This window comes from Engraulis encrasicolus, chromosome 2 (assembly GCF_034702125.1).
Source record: "Engraulis encrasicolus isolate BLACKSEA-1 chromosome 2, IST_EnEncr_1.0, whole genome shotgun sequence".
Lineage (NCBI taxonomy): Eukaryota > Metazoa > Chordata > Actinopteri > Clupeiformes > Engraulidae > Engraulis > Engraulis encrasicolus.
Window position 1 is genome coordinate 45,425,235 of NC_085858.1, and position 18,162 is coordinate 45,443,396.

The 18,162-nt window shown below is 46.3% G+C and overlaps 1 protein-coding gene across 9 annotated transcripts in view; it reads left to right on the top strand.

Moving 5' to 3' along the window:
* Positions 1–18,162, top strand: part of mybpc2a (myosin binding protein Ca) — a 116,236-nt gene that overhangs the window by 12,723 nt on the left and 85,351 nt on the right. For 5 of the 9 annotated variants that reach the window (XM_063189369.1, XM_063189377.1, XM_063189398.1 and 2 more), the window contains exons 2-3: positions 9,756–9,788; positions 10,677–10,688. In XM_063189369.1, coding sequence (XP_063045439.1) covers positions 9,756–9,788; positions 10,677–10,688 — 45 coding nt within the window. Of the gene's footprint in view, positions 1–9,755; positions 9,789–10,676; positions 10,689–13,695; positions 13,894–14,583; positions 14,605–18,162 lie in introns of those variants that run through there. The other 4 variants (XM_063189341.1, XM_063189349.1, XM_063189361.1 and 1 more) reach the window with 2 other exon arrangements.

Below are 18,162 nucleotides of genomic sequence, written 5' to 3' on the forward strand. Positions count from 1 at the left end.
AAACGCCCAATTTTTGCCATAGAAATCCATAGAATTGGGCGGGATTTTGTGCTTCTGGGCAGGGTTTGAGCATTTTTTGGGCTGGAAATCATCAGCCTCATCTGGCAACGCTGACATTAGAGTGTGGCTGTGCCTTTAGAAGCGATCCCCAGTGTGCGACCTACTGAACCAGGGGGCTTTTACAGACATACAGCGATAATTACTCGTCCGATACTTTGCATTGTGCATCTTTAATTGCTCTTCCATGTTTCGAATGCATTTGTGGATCCTGAAATAGCCACGCCGGGCGATGGTCTCTTTTGGGCAGTGACATTTGTGCTATGCCTGCGGCTATTATGCCTGAGGCCTGCTGTTCGGCCCTCTGTTTGGACAGAGCTGGAAGTGTGTGTGTGTGTGTGTGTTTGTGTGTGTGTGTGTGTGTGTGTGCGTGCGTGCGTGAGTGCATGTGTGGGTGAGCTTGTGTGTTCATGTGTGTGTGTGTCTGTGTGGAGCCTTGGAAGGATGGGGGTGCGGGCGGTGGATGTGGTGAGCGAGGGGTGTGGGACAAGGAGGAGGAAACACATCCTTAGCCTAAAGATAGCAGAGACATCGAGAATGGGGGTGAAGTGACTCATATGAGGGGTGTATTTAGGGGAGAAAGGAATAGGCAGTTAATGGTCTGGAAGCACGAGAGAGAGCTCAGGGCTAATGGCTTGTTTGTTTAAACACCCTCACGATCCCTCTTAACACTCCTCATGCCCCATTGTCTCTATTTCCATTTCCGTTTGTGCTGTGATTCCTTTTTTGCAAAGTCGGGCCACTAATGAGGAGCTGTAAGGGTCGACTGGATGGTCATAGTTCAAGTTAGCAGAGCATTAAGTCTGGCTTTACATTTTGCTTTGTTTTTTTTCTCTCATTGTGATTAAATTGTTTTTTTTACAATCTTAGATTAGTTCCTGTAATATCATCAGCTCACAAAGTCCTTTTTCTAGTGTCCTTAGGGTGTTTGAATTGACCTAAGTGGAAGGGAGCTGTAAAGGTTGACTGGATGATCAAAGTTCAAGTTAGCAGAGCGTTTAGTCTGGCTTAACATTTCGTTTTGTTGTTGTTATTGTTGTGATTAAGCACTGTTAAATCGTTTTTTTTTAATGATCTTAGATTAGTTCCTGTAATATCATCAACCCACGAAGTCAATTTTATTTCTAGTGTCCTTTGCGTGTTTGAATTGACGTACGTGGAAGGGAGCTATTGCAGCCGGCCGTGTCCTGCCCAGCTTCAGCTAGCCTATATGCTGTATTTTTAGTCAGATCTGTGCTCACGTGAACTGTAACGATGACGAGCAGGAGCAGGGCTAGCCATCTGGCATAGCGGGCATTTCCCTTTAGGACCCCTATTTTCAGAAATGTAAAATATATATATATATATATATATATTTGTTTTTACATTTATGAAAATAGGGGTCCACGAGGGTGCGGGGCCCATCGTTGAGTCAGTCCTGCGCCGCTAATTATGAGAGGCCCCTTTAAGCCAAAAGTGCCCGGGCCCTATTTCTCCCCCATGCCAGCCCTGATAACGAGTGCCGGGCGGCTAGATTTCGTCATAGTGGAGGAGTCCCCCAACCACCACCCACCCCGCCCCCTCACCCTCCTGTGCACCTGGGAAAAAAGCCACGTCTGGCCACTTGTACTAAGAGACTCAAGGTCACTAAGAAGTCATTACGTTACTTTGATTATGATCTCACCTGTTTCTAAACATACATAGATGAAGGATTGAGTGTCTGTCAAATGTCTCATTTCCATACCTCATTTAGGTCACGGGTTTACTCATCTGGCCTCCCTAAGGAGTCCCAAGGAAAGCCCAAGAAAAGCATGAAACTTATATGACGATACAGGCAGAAAAATGTAATCTGATGAAGTTTATTTCAGTCTTATGTTTTGGTTGGCTTGTGGTACTGTCTTTCTTCGGGTTTCAGTAAACGCACACTGAGATGACCCTGATGAAGGCGTAAGCCGAAACGTTGGTCTTATTAAATGTACTGTAACTGCATGAAGTTCTGAGTGTGCGACGACCATTCTTTTTCAAGTTGGCTTGTGGTACTGCACATTTTGCCTCTGGGGTATTTGAACATTGGTCCGCGTGCGTGTGCGCGTGCGTTGCGCGTGCGTTGCGCGTGCGTTGCGCGTGCGTGTGTTTATTTCATCTCTGGGGTATTTGGACTTGGTGTGTGTGTGTGTGCGTCTGTCTGTCTGTCTGTCTGTCTGTGAAATGAGGTGTACTTGGGAAGTGGGAGTTGCATTATTAACCATCTCCAGATTAATAATACGACTGCTAGCATGAATCATTCAAACTCAGGTTCCGATTTTCACAGAAAAGATCCCACCCCCCTGCCCCAACTCATACTGTACCACGTTTGACCAAAGGTTTGATATTTGACTCCACTTCACTGGCTAATTTTTAATCACTGTTTCTTCCTTGACTTCACCTCCTCCGTGTTCTTTACGAATGCCTTAGCTAACAACCTCCTGATCTACTCCCTAGACTAGAGAATCTACAGTGCGCTCGAGCAAAGAGGAGCTTGCTACTAACTACACACACGCGCGCGCAGAGTCGACAGTTATAATCCAACAGCCTCCTCCGTGGCGTGTCCACGATAGTTTTTAGGCGAGAAGGAGGCAATTATTGAGAACAGGCAGTGTTTGAAGTGGGGAACTCAGTTCCCCCACCTCTTAATTTTTATCATCAGAGTTCCTGCACTAGTCAAGTCAAGTCAAGTAGGTTTTATTGTCAATTTCTTTACATGCACTGGTCATACAAAGAATTTGAAATTACATTTCTTGCTTTCCCATACAGACATAGACTAATTAAGGTAAGGACATAGACAGTATAGACATAGACAGTACTTATACATGGACTTAAGACAGTATGGACATAGACAGTGCTCATACAGACATTTAAAGTGCAAGACTGGACAACAGAAGACTTGTAGAGGACATACATTAAGAGGTATTTGTTGTGTTTTTGTGCTTTTCCTAAAAAAAGTCCTTTATAGCGTTCTGATATGGTAATAGTAGCATTTTGAAGAAAATAAATATAAAAAGGTCTGTCAAGTACACCAGCAGCAGTGTGTGTGTGTGTGTGTGTGTGTGTGTGTGTGTGTGTGTGTGTGTGTGTGTGTGTGTGTGTGTGTGTGTGTGTGTATGTGTTTAGTGCAGGTAGAAGGTGCGGTGTGCGTCTTGTGTGTGTGTTCGTGTGTCTGTGTGTGTGTGTGTGTGTGTGTGTGTGTGTGTGTGTGTGTGTGTGTGTGTGTGTGTGTGTGTCAGTGTGTGTATGTTGGGTTTAGTGCAGAAAGTGCAGTGTGCTTGTGTGTGTGTGTGTGTGTGTGTGTGTGTGTGTGTGTGTGTGTGTGTGTGTGTGTGTGTGTGTGTGTGTGTGTGTGTGTGAGTGCATGTTTTGAGTTAGTGCAGGTTGAAAGTTCAGTCACAAGTATAGTAGTGCAGGTGGAATGTTCAGTCGCAGATATGGTGGTGGGGGATGGGGGGGGGTTGTCAGTGGCCTTGCTGGCTAGAGGCTGACAGTGGGGGGGGGGGTTGTCAGTGGCCTTGCTGGCTAGAGGCTGACAGTGGAGGGAGAGTGGGTTGAGTGTTCAGCATCTTGATCGCTTGGTGCATTGTGCTGCTCGCCAGCCGGGTGGTGCGGGAACGGAGGCGCCTGTACCTCTTTCCAGAGGGCAGGAGGCTGAACAGTTTGTGTGCAGGGTGGCTTGTGTCTTTGATGATCATCAGTGCTTTCCGGGTGAGGCGTGTGGTGTAAATGTCCTGCAGGGAGGGGAGTGGTACTCCAATGATCTTCTTCGCTGTGTTCACAACACGCTGGAGTGTCTTCCTGTTTTTCTCCGTGCAGCTTCCTCCCCACACTGTGATGCAGTTGGACACGACGCTCTCTATGGTTCCTCTGTAGAATGTTGTCATGATGGAGGGTGTAGCACTTGCCTTCTTTAGTTTGCGCAGGAAGTAGTCTTGTGCGCCACATTTTATAAGTGGCGAGGGTTCCTTCACTTCTTTTTGGATGATATAATCAGACAGTTAGGGTTCCTGCACTTATTTTTGGATGATATAATCAGACAGTTAGGGTTCCTGCACTTCTTTTTGGATGATATAATCAGACAGTTAGGGTTCCTGCACTTCTTTTTGGATGATATAATCAGACAGTTAGGGTTCCTGCACTTCTTTTTTTCCACTTCAAGCACTGAGCTCAGGATGTACGAATACGGGAGCGCAGCGCGAGAGTCAGGAGCGGGAGCAGATTAAAGGAAAAGTCTGAGTGGGGCTTGTTGGTCCCCGGGGGGCCAGGGTTAGATACACAGTATGACTGTGGAGGACTCTCCATTAGCCCATAGCATTAGCGAGGGCAGCTTCAGGGTCTGTGGCGCTTTCGCATTGACTTAACGCCAAACTTACAGCAAACAAGCATGTGTTTGTGTGTATATATGTACAGTAGGTATATAAAGTAAATGTAAATGTGTGTGTGTGTGTGTGTGTGGGTGGGTGTGTTTGAGAGAGAAAGAGAGAGAGATTGCATGCGTGTGTGTGCGTGACTATTGTGTGTGTGGTGCACACGTGTGTGTGTGGTTTGCACGTCTTCTGTGTGTGTGCGTGTGTGTGTGTGTGTGTGTGTGTGTGTGTGTGTGTGTGTGTGTGTGTGTGTGTGTGTGTGTGTGTGTGTGTGTGTGTGTGTGTGTGTGTGTGTGTGTGTGTGTGTGTGTGTGTGTGTGTATAGGCTACGGTCCGCATGTGATATTTGTCTGGCAGAGTCACCGGGCCGGATGACGGAGGGAGTGCTGACAGGCTGTAACCAGAGTGGCTGTTGGGCCGGCTGGGATCAGGAGTATGAAGTCCGTGGGCTAGGGGTTAGTGTGGGGTGGCACCCACACATTTTACTCCCCTTTCCCCTTCCTGGCCTGCTTATTATATTGCAGACTACTGTCCCGGATCCATCCGTAACTCGAGGGAAGCCGACAGGGGGAGACAGACAGACAAAGGGGTCAGTTCTTCCCGGCCCAGGGGCCTAGGGGAGTGGGAGGGGAAGAGGGTTGATGCAGGGCTTGTCAGAATTGTGTAGTTATTGCATTGTATGATGATGAATAATGAAATAAATGTTCAGGAGAATAGGTAGCCTGAACACAACGACAGCTCCCTCCCTGCTGAACAAAACGTCGGTGCATGGTGAACGAAACACGGCCTGCTAACGAAACACTCATTTGATCGAATGGCCCTGCTCCCCATTGTATGTATTACACACTCAGAAATAAAGGTACAGAACTCGTCGCTGTGGCAGTACCCTCAAGGGGAGTACCATCGCGTCGCTTGAGTCATATCTCAAAAAAGAGGTGACCGATGCACATTGGTCGACATTGGAAGAAACTGAACCCACCTTTTTTTGGGGGGGTACCAATCAAGCGAGACAATGGTACTCCCCTTGAAGATACTGCCACAGCGACGAGTTCTGTACGTTTATTTCTGAGAGTGTGTAGTGGGGGATGGGGGGGTGGTTGAGGGCAGAGGTGCGTCTTGCCACCAGGCAAGGCAGGCAGCCGCTTGGGGCCCCCAAACCCCTAAATAGTGAGTAACAGCCCATACTGTACTACATTAGTGGTGATTTTGGTTCAAATGTTCATTGTTTTGCATTTTGGCTTGGGGCCCCACCTGACCCTAGAATTGCCTCTGGTTGAGGGCTTCCAGATGACTTTTTGTCCTGGGCCCGGCCAAAAGCTGTCAGCCGCGGCCCTGCTCCCTCTTCCACCCATTTTTGAAATGGCTTGGTTTTAATTTAGAGAGTCTTATCCCCTTGGGATTTACTCCCTTTTCAATACTAATGCTGAGTCAGCGCGTCATGTGGTCACATGGAAGATGTGTTTTCAGTTGGACAGATCAGATCTCAGATCAGTATTTGAGTGGCTACTTGAGATGGAGTGAGCAAGGCCTGCGTGGGGGCTTTTTCTGCTACATTTCATCACCGGGAACTGTCACACGCACACGCACGCGCACAGACACACACACACAGACACACACACACACACACACACACACACACACACATACACACACACACACAAACACACACACACACACACACACACACACACACACATACACACACACACACACACACACACACACACACACACACACACACACACACACACACACACACACACACACACACACACACACACACACAATAATATGAGGACACAAGGGAGAAAATTGTGGGAGAGGACACAGAGTAGTAGAAAATTGGTGGGAAAGCACCAAAACACTGTTGAGTTGAAGTGTCCTTGGCTGTGTTCATACTGACTTCTAAAGTAACCTTTCATTGCTGATTTGGAGACAGGTAGAGATGCAGACGTGTCTATGTGGCTGTGTGTGTGTGTGTGGGTGTGTGTGTGTGTGTGTGGGTGGGTGGTTGGGGGGAGGGGTTCTTTCTGTGTGTGTGTGTGTGTGTGTGTCTGCGTGTGTGTCTGCGTGTGTGTCTGTGTCTGACGCCTGATGTCAGCTCACCACAAATACAAAGTTATTTCGTCAAAACGCTGCTGTTTTTTCTCCTTTCACCCCTGGCTGCATTGACAATCTCATCACAAGAAACTGCCTCCACCACACCCCACCCCACTGCAGTTCAATGTGTTTGTCAACACCCTATAAGTATCCGGACATATTGTAGTCCACTGACCCCTTATTGCCCTTCCTTATAAGGGCGGGGGCGACTGCCTGCCTGCCTGCCTGCCTGCCTGGCTGCCTCGCCTGGGGACAAGGGATGGGGTGGGGGGGGACAGGGATGAACTAGGGGAGAAAGAGGACCCGGGCACTTCTGAATCAAAGGGCCCCCTCATAATTAGAAGTGCAGAACTGACTCACCGGTGGGCCCCGCGCCCTTGTGGGCCCCTATTTTAAGAAATGTTTAAAAAAATAATATATGTATCTTTTTTACATTTCTGAAAATAGGGGCCCACAAGGGTGCATGTTCCACCGGGAAATGCCCGCTATGCCAAATGCCCAGTCCATCCCTGGGGGTTGGGGTGGGATGGGGGCGACGGGCGACGGGGACCCAGGGGAGGGGCCTTGCCAGACGAGGCATTTACAACCTGGTGCATCTCGCGGCCTCACCACCTCCAGGACCTTGAGAGGTGCCAGGTCCAAACCCGCTGGCGTTGAGATCCCCGTTAACAGAGTGTGGCCTGAAAGACAAACCTTATCAAAAATAGACGTGTTGGACCTTACAGTATGCTAGCCAGCCTGGATGGAGCACACCACCACACCACCCCCCATGCATCCAATCCACCACATGCACCACCCGCTTTCAAAGAGAACCCCCTCCACGCCACCCCCTGTCCAACCTCCACCTCCACCCCCTTATCTGCCCAGGGTCAGACTGGCAACATGACCTGAAGTCCAAGGCCGAGGCTGGAATCTTATAGCCCCTGTGCAGTAGAGTAGGGGGATAGGCTGATACCTCCTGGTGGAGGGAGGGGGGAATAGTGGCGGGAGATGGATGGGAGAGATAGACGGGGTGATGGAGGAAGAAGGAGGAGGAGGAGGAGGAAAGGGAGAGAGGAGAGGAGACGAGAGGCGAGGCGAGCAGTGTAGGAAGACAGGAGTGATACAGAACGGGAGACAGTGAAGGAGGATACAGTAGAAATGCAGGGCAGGGGGAGTAGAGGTAGGGGAGGAGAGTGAAGGAGGGCAGGAGCAATAGCTGAGGTGGTGGAGGAGGGAAGAGAAATGCGAGGGAGTAGAGGAGGTTTGAGAGACAGGAAAACAGGACAAGGGAGGAGGGCAGTGAAAGGAGACAGAAGAGAGAGAGAGATGCAAGAGGAGAGGTGGAGGGAGGAATGAGAAGACAGGAAAAAGAGGGAGGGGAGGAAGGAGGAGGAGTTGAGGCAGTGGGATTAAGGCAAGCGAGCGGGGCAGGTCGCGCGGAGCGTAGCGCAGCGCAGCTAGCTCAGCTGGCAACCTGTTCACGCCTCAGACTCCCAAATCCAGATCTGAGACTCCCCGTGGCGCCTCCTTCAACCGTCAAGCTGAAACCTCCACCCCGCTAATGACCCCGAGGAGAGATGGAGCATGTGGCCTTCACATGCCGACCCTGGGCTGAACTGGCCATCTGGTGCAGCTGGCATTTCCCGGTCGGCCCCTATTTTCAGAAATGTTAAAAAATATATATATTATTTTTTTACATTTCTGAAAATAGGGGCCCACGAGGGTGCGTGGCCCACCGGTGAGTCAGTTCTGTGCCACTAATTATGAGGGGCCCCCTTAAGCCAAAAGTGCCCAGGCCCTATTTCTCCCCCAGCCTAGCCCTGCACACTGACCCTGGGCATTCAGGCTGTAGCCATGGCCTAGCCCGCCTCCGAGTCCTCACACGGCAAAATCGAGAACGACTGATGAGTGTCTGCTCCTCTGGGTGTGGTGCTCTCTCTCTCTCTCTCTCTCTCTCTCTCTCTCTCTCTCTCTCTCTCTCCCTCTCTCTCTCCCCCTCTCTCTCTCTCCTTCTCTCTTTCCTCGGACGTCTTTGGGGGATCCTCAGTCAGTCAATCTTGCGTTTCTATTTTCTGAGCGGTGCTGACTGCCGGCCCGTCCAAGGCGAACATGAAGACATAGCATTAATCTCATTGGTGGACCCTGTCCTCAGCTTACTGCAAACTAATATGTGCTGCCCGCCTCCCTCCACCTGCTTTGTCTTCTCATTGTCTGTCAGATTGGGTTTCGGTAAACCACCCCACCGCTACACACATACGATACATCGTACGCACTCTTCTTATAGATGACGTGCCAGTGCTATTAAATAAACAGTTCAGGTTGGATTCATCTTAGATTTAGAATAAATCAGAGCTTGAAAATCATTTCGATTTTTCTTTTTTTTTTTACTACAAGTACCCAGTCTAGGCTCAGCATTAAGCTTCCTAAACTAAACTTCCTCAGTGCCTCACACTAGACAAGTACACATCGCCATTGTACGTTTTACTACTGAGCCGTTTGCTATAGTCCTTTCCTTTGAACCACCAGCATCAGTCACATGCAGGGCTCTACATTAACTTTTTTGTCAGCACCAGCCAAAATGGATGTTAGATCACTAATGGGTGAAAATGGCTAGTGAGTTGAGCCAAACAGAAATTTCACCAGCAGCATTTGGCTGGTTGGCTGGAGTTAATTTAGAGCTCTGGTCTCATCATGAAGCCTAGCATGAAATAACATGCGGCCATGCTAACGCATAATCCTGTCTGTTTCACCAGAGGAGAACTCTGAAGAGTTGGGTAAGACCTGTGGCCAATGGCTTTCAGATATGGCATGACGAGTGGGATGTCACCTTTCTTTTCCCTCCACAAAGATTTCTGCCTTGACATGCACAGTGCTGCACACGTGTCTGCATCAGAACACCTCTTGTCCCTTGTTGTGATTCTACTATATCTGTGAGGATAAAAAGTGTTTGCATGGAAATGTACAATTTTGTTGAATGTGGATTTAGTGAATTTGAATGTAGTTGTGGGATTTTGTTGTTGTTGACAAGCTTGTGAATGGATGTTGTCCTAGTTGCGATGCACTTTGGATGTGCATTACCACATTATGTACGTATGTGTTGTTTAATATCCACATTTGTATGTACGTACACCTGAATGTGTGCCTGTGTTTGCTCACTGTGTATGACCACTCTTTAAGCACCTTGTATTTTTGCCCATAGTGTGCAGTATGAAATTGTAACTCTCTCTTTCTGGGTCCCTGCAGCCAAGAAAGATAAACAAGCAGCTCCTCCTGCTGGTGAGTATACAAACAACATCACACAGCAATCAGCACTGACTGGGAGCACCAGGGAGGGAGATCCAACATCAGGGTTGTATTGGGGGAACACACAAAAGTGTATTTGCCTTTCTGTCTTTTCTTGCTGTTACTGTATGCAACTGGCGCGGTGGTAAATTCTCATGTAGAGTGAGTGTAACTTTGTAGAGTATTGCCATATTATTTAAAAACAACACCAAGAATCCTTTGTTATAGCCTATACTCCATTTTTATTTACTTGCTTTTTTAACTGCTAAATTACTAAAGTATCTTATTTTTAATGGGGGACCATGCACGTTTTTTCACAAATAAATTAGGGGTGTTGTAGGGTAATGTTCCCCTTATCACCCCCCACCCCCCTGCGATCTGTACCCTTGGAGACCAGCCCATAATGCATGCCAGTCCTGATATCTCTCTTCAGCCACCAAGCTTTCACTCATGTGCTGATGGAGTTGCTATGACAACGTACTGATGATAAGAGCTCTTCTGAACAATGTTGGACACAAGGTGTGCTATTTCTGGAACAGGACATTGTGAATGAATGTTATAGCTTTCGTGGTTGGTCTTCTCTGCTCTCCATGCCTCCCCCTTCAACTGAAACTAGTTTGCTTTCCATGCCATCAAAAAAAAAAAACTGAACACATCTATGTCTTGGCAGCCACTGCCTTAGAGCCATGTGTTACAAAACATGGAATGTTTATTGAAAAAGTGAGATTGTCATGTTTTTCATGAAAGAATGTTATTTTTTCACATTATTTTACCATGAAAAACATATCCAGACCTAGCATTAAAATTCCATGCATACTACGTAGTGAATGAAAAGTCTCCAAACTCACACATGTTATTTTCTCCTGTGCTTGCTTCTTACAGAAAAGCCAGAAGGTGAGTATTTTTTATTTGAAGATTTTGAATTTTAGATTTGAGTATGCAAATCTCCTTTTCTTTCTATGCTCTCCTTTGCTCTGCCAGTGCTTATGTGCTAATGTGAGCTGTGTGTTTTCATCTCAAAGGGAGTCCAGATGAGGATGATGGTAAGGTTGTCAAAACTGACATTTCACAGAAGCTCCTCTTCTGGTGACAGGCTTTAATGCCACTGAGCTGTCCTGATGCATGAACTTTTTACGGTCAACCATGTTATTGCTGTACCTCTGTCTCCAGGACCTCTTTCACTAACGTTTGATCATTTAGGTGCCACAAACGGATCGCAAATGATTTTCTCTTATCATGAACTTTGACGTTGATGAAAGTTTCATGTTGGCTATATAGTTCTAACCTGTCTTTGTCTCGCCGTGTTAGATTTCAACTATTTATTCTGTTCATTGATCAATGGACAATTATCAGGGTTTTTGAGAGAGTGTGTTTTTGATTAATTCTTATCAGTCAATCCGCACACTACGCTCAGCTCTTAAAGCGAGTCGGTGGTCGGTAATGTATGGTGTGTGGAGTGCGGACACATCCATCCATATCTTATCTCCCGGATGATTCCTCGCTGTCCTCACCCCGCTCGCCCAGATAGAGATTAAACCAGGATATAGTCCTCCAGATTTGAGATTTGAGGCCCAAGGGCGAAAGGGGGATTTGGAGGGGGATTTACAGACTGAAGCTAACGGAAGGGCCAGTATCAAGGGGCTGTGTATTCGCCACCATACTGGTCTCCCGTATGTGAAACGCATAGTCTCAGTACAACAGCCATGCATGCAGGGCCGGATTAATGCACAGGCTAGATATGGCTGCATAGGGGCCCCCACCTGCAATGGGGCCCCTGATTGGCCAAAAGTGAAAAATTGCGTAATTGTGACAAGTAACTGACAAATTCATCTGTCGTGTTGAGTACAGTCGGTAGACATGTATCATTAATTCCTAACTCGTAATTATGACACTGTCTATGCAATTTTGCCTTATTGGGGGCCCACAGCAACCTGTAGTCTAGGGGCCCCAAGCAATCTTAATCCGGCCCTGCATGCATGGTTGTAAAAATAACGGCTCGCTATTGGGCATGCACCATGACCGAGATCTTGGAAGCATGCCACAGGAATACTTCAAATACTTTCTCTCCTCAGACTGATACAATGCGATTTTAATTGTCATTATTGCAATTGTGACTTGAAATGATAGAAGCGAAACAGTCATTAATAATGAACAGTTACATCTGTGACTTTTCTAGCATTCATTTTATAATCTATTTTGTTTTAATACCAACTGTAATTGGACCCAGTGATTATCCATAAGAGGTACATTTGTTGCTGATGGTCAAAGGGAGTTAAAGGATCATCATGCCAACGGTTACTGCAGCTGCAGCCGCCGATGTAGCGTACTTGTGATGATAGCAGTTTCCAAATTGTTATGTAACCATGCAGAGTGGGCGAATATGAATTCATTACTTGGTTCATTGCAAACTGAATTAAAATAAATATCTGACATGTGTGTCATCCCATCTACTGCATACTCTACTTCAGTGGTTCCCAACCTTTTTCTTCAGGGACCCATGTTTTTACTATTGTAAGCTTTGGTGACCCAGCGCCCGCATGAGAGGAAGTCACTCGATACGCTCTGTCTCCTCCGAAAACTCATTTTAGTCATCATTTTATTCCTCAATTCGTCTTTGTTCAATAACAGAATAAATGTTTAATGTAGCACTTAAATTTTGTTGCTTCTATGCATTTGTCATTTATTCAACATGGGCTACATATGGTATTAAAATGAAACCCCTTAAACTCAAGAGGGCTTCGCGACCCCCCGTGGATCTTTGGCGACCCATAGGTTGGGTCCCGACCCATAGGTTGGGAACCACTGCTCTACTTGATGGTCCTGAATTTTAAGCATACATTTATACATGTGTTATGGAATTTGTATCATGCTTTGTACAAGTGATGGGGAGGCTGGCCCACCAGCAGTCACTCTACAGAAACACATTAGGCATTATACAGCAGTGGTTCTTAACCTTTTTTTTCTTAAAGCACCCCTTTCCCTGTGCCGAAGACAAGCCACACACCGCACCCCCAAACCAAACTTCTGCACGAGCAAATGCACTAAAAAAACATTGAAGTGATCAATTAGAATGATTCTTACTTGCGCCATTAATCAATACCTCAATGTCTTTGAATGGGGGACCAAAATGTGTTTTAATTTGCTCTTAATCTGGCCTAATTATGATGTTTCCAAGCAGAATTTGGGTCACAACTTCAACGCTAACAAAATTCCTCGCACCCCCTTAAAATGTCAGGCCCACCCCCAGGGGGTGCCCGCACACACCCCAGGTTAAGAACCATTGTGTCCTGAGGACACACATACACTGCATTCAGGCTCTTGAGATTTGAGCTGTTTTGTTAAAAATGTGGATAAGTAAGAGCTGAATGAACACAGTCTAAGGCTAAATGAGGGCCTTAGCTTTATAATGCAACTCATATCATGTTTGTATGTTCTTCGGAGGCTAAGATATTAAGGTTTTAATAGGCAGAGGGCACCCTTTCCAAAAAAGGTCTTGGGACAAAATGGGTTAAGGACCACTGCCATACAGCACTGTAGCTGTTCATTACCACTGCCTTGACGGACACATGTGCTGAAATGTTCTGAGTCCTCCTCAATGGTGCTCAGTACTGTAATGATTGATGACTTTGACTGACTATGTTTAGAGTTTTTCTGACATTTTGATTGATGATGTTCCAGCCATCTTAAGCGGATAAGAACATGTGGTGGAGGACTAGTTCATTTCAAGTAGCATTTATGCTTCTGTGTGTGTGAGTGTGTGTACGTGCTTGTGTGTGTGCAACTCGTGCGTGTGTGTGTACGTGCACGTACGTGTGTGTGTGTGTGTGTGTGTGTGTGTGTGTGTGTGTGTGTCTGTGTCTGTGTCTGTGTCTGTGTCTGTGTCTGTGTCTGTGTGTGTGTGTGTGTGTGTGTGTGTGTGTGTGTGTGATTGAGTGTGGCAGGACGTGTTAGAGATATGACATTTTCATTTGACTTGTTTATTTATTCAATTATTCTCTATTTGGCTTGCTGTCTAACATGCTCTACTCTCCCTCTGCTCTGCTTAACTCTGGCATGCAATACTCACCACTGACAGAAGCAGCTCCACCTGTTACCAATGGTAAGGCCATACTTACTAGTGTCTCTGTGTGTGTGTGTGTGTGTGTGTGTGTGTGTGTGTGTGTGTGTGTGTGTGTGTGTGTGTGTGTGTGTGTGTGTGTGTGTGTGTGTGTGTGTGTGTGTGTGTGTGTGTGTGTGTCTGTGTCTGTGTCTGTGTCTGTGTCTGTGTCTGTGTCTCTGTGTGTGTGTGACCATGATAGATACAGTATCTGACATCTTGATGATTTTCATTTCTTAGTGTGTGTGTGTGTGTGTGTGTGTGTGTGTGTGTGTGTGTGTGTGTGTGTGTGTGTGTGTGTGTGTGTGTGTGTGTGTGTGTGTGTGTGTGTGTGCGTGTGCGCATGTGCGTGTGTAGGGGTTTGTCTGTAGGTGTAGGTGTGTGTGTGTGTGTGTGTGTGTGTGTGTGTGTGTGTGTGTGTGTGTGTGTGTGTGTGTGTTGTTTTTTTCTCTTTATTTTTTTGAAGCGACACCGTTCGCTTCAAAAAAATAAAGAGAAAAAAAACAAGTGTCCAGTGTGCGGTGTTTAATGAACTTTTTGCATTGATCAATTTTTCCTACCTCACACCTGCACCTGGACAACTGAAAGGTTGTGCACAAGGATTTCTATGTAGGCTACTTTGTATACTGTTTGCCTTGCCGCTGCCTAACATGCTGTGCCTTCCCTCTGCATTGCCTAACCCTGACATGACAGGAGAGCCACCTGTTACAGATGGTAAGCAACTTGCCACCTTAGCATGCACACTATACTACAATACATATAGTGGTTTATACAAACACACGGCATCATTATGAATATGTCCTCATAAAACTGTAAGCTTTGGTTGTGAAGTATATTATCCTTGCTGACAGATTCCTTACCTGCTGCAGAGGATAAGAACTTCCCACTGCTTTGGAAAGATGTGTGTGTGTGTGTGTGTGTGTGTGTGTGTGTGTGTGTGTGTGTGTGTGTGTGTGTGTGTGTGTGTGTGTGTGTGTGTGTGTGTGTGTGTGTGTGTGTGTGAAAAAGAGAGAGAGAGAGAGAGAGAGAGAGAGAGAGAGAGAGAGAGAGAGAGAGAGAGAGAGAGAGAGAGAGAGAGAGAGAGAGAGAGAGAGAGAAGATAGAATAGGTGATATGGGATATGGGAAAGGTGGTGGTTTCTCTATAAAGTACTGTATGCCAGTATGTTATCAAAGTGAAGTATTATTATGTTTGGCTGCGTAACATGCTTTGCTCTTTCTGTGCACTATATCTAACCCTGTCAGACACAGAAGCACTGTCCTTTCAGACTCAGCGTTTAGATAAGGCTAGATTGTATAAACCATATGGCCTAATGTGTGCTTCACACACACTCACACATATACTGTTATGAAGATGTATTCTCAAAGCTGTCAGCTTTGGTTATAATGTCTGTATTTCTATTGTCAGTGTGTGTGTGTGTGTGTGTGTGTGTGCGCGTGCGTGCGTGCGTGTGTGTGCGGGCGCGTGTGCGTGCGTGCGCGTGTGTCAGTGTGTTTGGGTGTGTGTATGGATGTGTGCACGTGTCTGTGCATGCTTGTGAGTGTATGTGTCTGTGTGTGTTCTGTATAGAAAATACAGAGAGCAAGAGGAAAGACACAGTTCACCCTCTTGTCTAACTTACTTCAAGCTGATAATGCTTCACTTCATAATATGCTTTGCCCTCTCTCCTCCTCTCCTCTCCTCTCCTCTCGTCTGCCATAACCCGGCCACGTTTGCAGAAGCCCAGCCTGTTGCAAATGGTAAGGGACTTTCGGTTTAAATAAAAACACAAAGACTAGCACTCATTTTACCCTTTTCACCAGCACAGTGCTGTGCTGAACGTGTTATGAAGACGTCTTATAAAGCTGCCAGCTTTGCTCTGCACTTACTGTACTGCATAGTCGCTATCTTTACTGGCAGAGAGTGAACTTATACGGCAGAGGGCTAGGAACCTCTTAAGCCGTGTGCAAAGAGTTGCATTTGTCTACCACCACGCACTGGATTGTAGACTGTGGAAAAGCCACTTGTGTGTGTGTGTGTGTGTGTGTGTGTGTGTGTGTGTGTGTGTGTGTGTGTGTGTGTGTGTGTGTGTGTGTGTGTGTGTGTGTGTGTGTGTGTGTGTGTGTGTGTGTGTGTGTGTGTGTGTGTGTGTGTGTGTGTGTGTGTGTGTGTGTGTGTGTGTGCTCCTGTCAGCTGATCTTGATATAATCTTTTTTGTGTACTCGTCCTTCATTTTTATTGTCCCTATCTTGATGTGTACATGTCAGTATCATACCACTGTTCAAGCGGTATGTTTTCAGTGCTCAGCATTGATGTAAACCAAGGGGTGGGGAACCTTTTTCATTCGAAGGGGCCACATCAAATCTCTCCAAGGGCCAGAAAAGTCCTCCGAGGGCCGTGCTATGAACACAAGCCAGGATTCCTCCCTGCACTTTAGGCCTTTATTGAAGGCAGCCACTTTTAAAACAGACCCCACCTACTCTACGTCCCCTGAATATAACATAACTGTATTGCAAATGTAATTTCTAAGATTCCTTTAGAGCAGTGTTGGGCAATTATTTCGGCTCAAGGGCCACACTGGGTTTGGAATATTGGTCGAAGGGCCAGATGTCGCAGTCACCTTGCCTGTTGCAGTAATAATAAGCAATGATGTACACTGGCACGTCTTGGCCTTTTCATTCCTGAAAACTGTACTGAAATGTATGTTCAGTACAGTAGCCTATTGTATAACCCACAAGACCCCTGGCTTGGGTAGTCATTTTAAGAGTGTCACTTTTCATTTACAAGTTGTCTGTCTTGTAAAGGCTCTGCGGGCCAAATTAAGTTGCTCAGGGGCCACATGTGGCCCCCGGGTCTGAGTTTGCCCACATCTGCTTTAGAGAATGTCACCTTAGTAAGGACCTAGTAGGCCTTAGCGTTTGCTTAGTACATGCCTTACAAGTTACTTATGCAGGCATTAACATTGTATGTATTAGTGCTAATAGATGTATCCCTAAAATAAAGTGTTACCGTCAATAGTAATGTTCTGCAGCTTGCTTCACATGAAATATATGTTGGGGGCTGGATAAAACATCCTCAAGGGCTGTAAATGGTCCTTGAGAAATAGGTGTGTGTCCCCCCCCCCCCCCCTTAAACCTTTAGATTGAGATGAGACACTGATGGCTGATGTCACTGATTGCTTTTCTGAGCTCATCTTCATAGGTATGAAATCATATTGTGGTATTTGGTGTGTGTGTGTGTGTGTGTGTGTGTGTGTGTGTGTGTGTGTGTGTGTGTGTGCGTGCGTGCGTGCGTGCGTGCGTGCGTGCGTGCGTGCGTGCGTGCGTGCGTGCGTGCGTGCGTGCGTGCGTGCGTGCGTGCGTGCGTGCGTGCGTGTGTGTGTGTGTGTGTGTGACTGTGATAGATGTCTGACATCTTGATGATTTTCATTTCTTAGTTGTAGTCTTCCTACTTCATACTAACAAAATCTCAGCCTACCGATACAATTGCCGAGGGAGTCTCAATCTGCAATTGGGAGAGAGAGAGAGAGAGAGAGAGAGAGAGAGAGAGAGAGAGAGAGAGAGAGAGAGAGAGAGAGAGAGAGAGAGAGAGAGAGACAGAGAGAGAGAGAGAGAGGGAATTGTCTCAATTATCTTTATCTTGTTTCACTTTTGCTTTGCACTTCCTCTGCTCTGCTTTCTCTAACTCTGCCATGTTTTCTCACAGAAGCCCCACCTGTTACAACTGGTAAGGCACTCTCTGTTGAAACATGTAGATATGTGTTTCTTATGTTATTGCTGCATTTCATTACATTACACTTAGCTGGAGCTTTTATAACAAAGCAACTTACAGATAACATCAGATTATCAGCCTATATTATAGTCTGAAGAAGATCTCTTTATAAAGCTGCCTGTCATTCTGTCAATATGTCTACTCACAGAGGTTGAACCGGCTGCTCCGGGTAAGACACCTTGAACAAACTTGCTGATTGTCTGTCTTGAATTCATGCTCTATGTCGCTGCAGCATTCCTTTTTTTATTTCTGTCTGCACAGGTGTGGATATATCTATTCTTTCTTTTAGTAATACCTGCGTATTTGTGTCCAGTGACTCTTGTTTTGGTCATATGTTTAAATGAGCAACTTCTTTACTATCTCGTCAGTGTATGTGCCTGTATGTCAAACTACACATCTAGTATCTTGTCGTATTAATATCAACCGTGTTGGGTATGTTTCACTTGATTCTCTTGCGTTTGATGTTTTTGCCTGATGTCACATGACTTTCTCTGTTGTGACTGCCTCTACTTTAAAATGGTA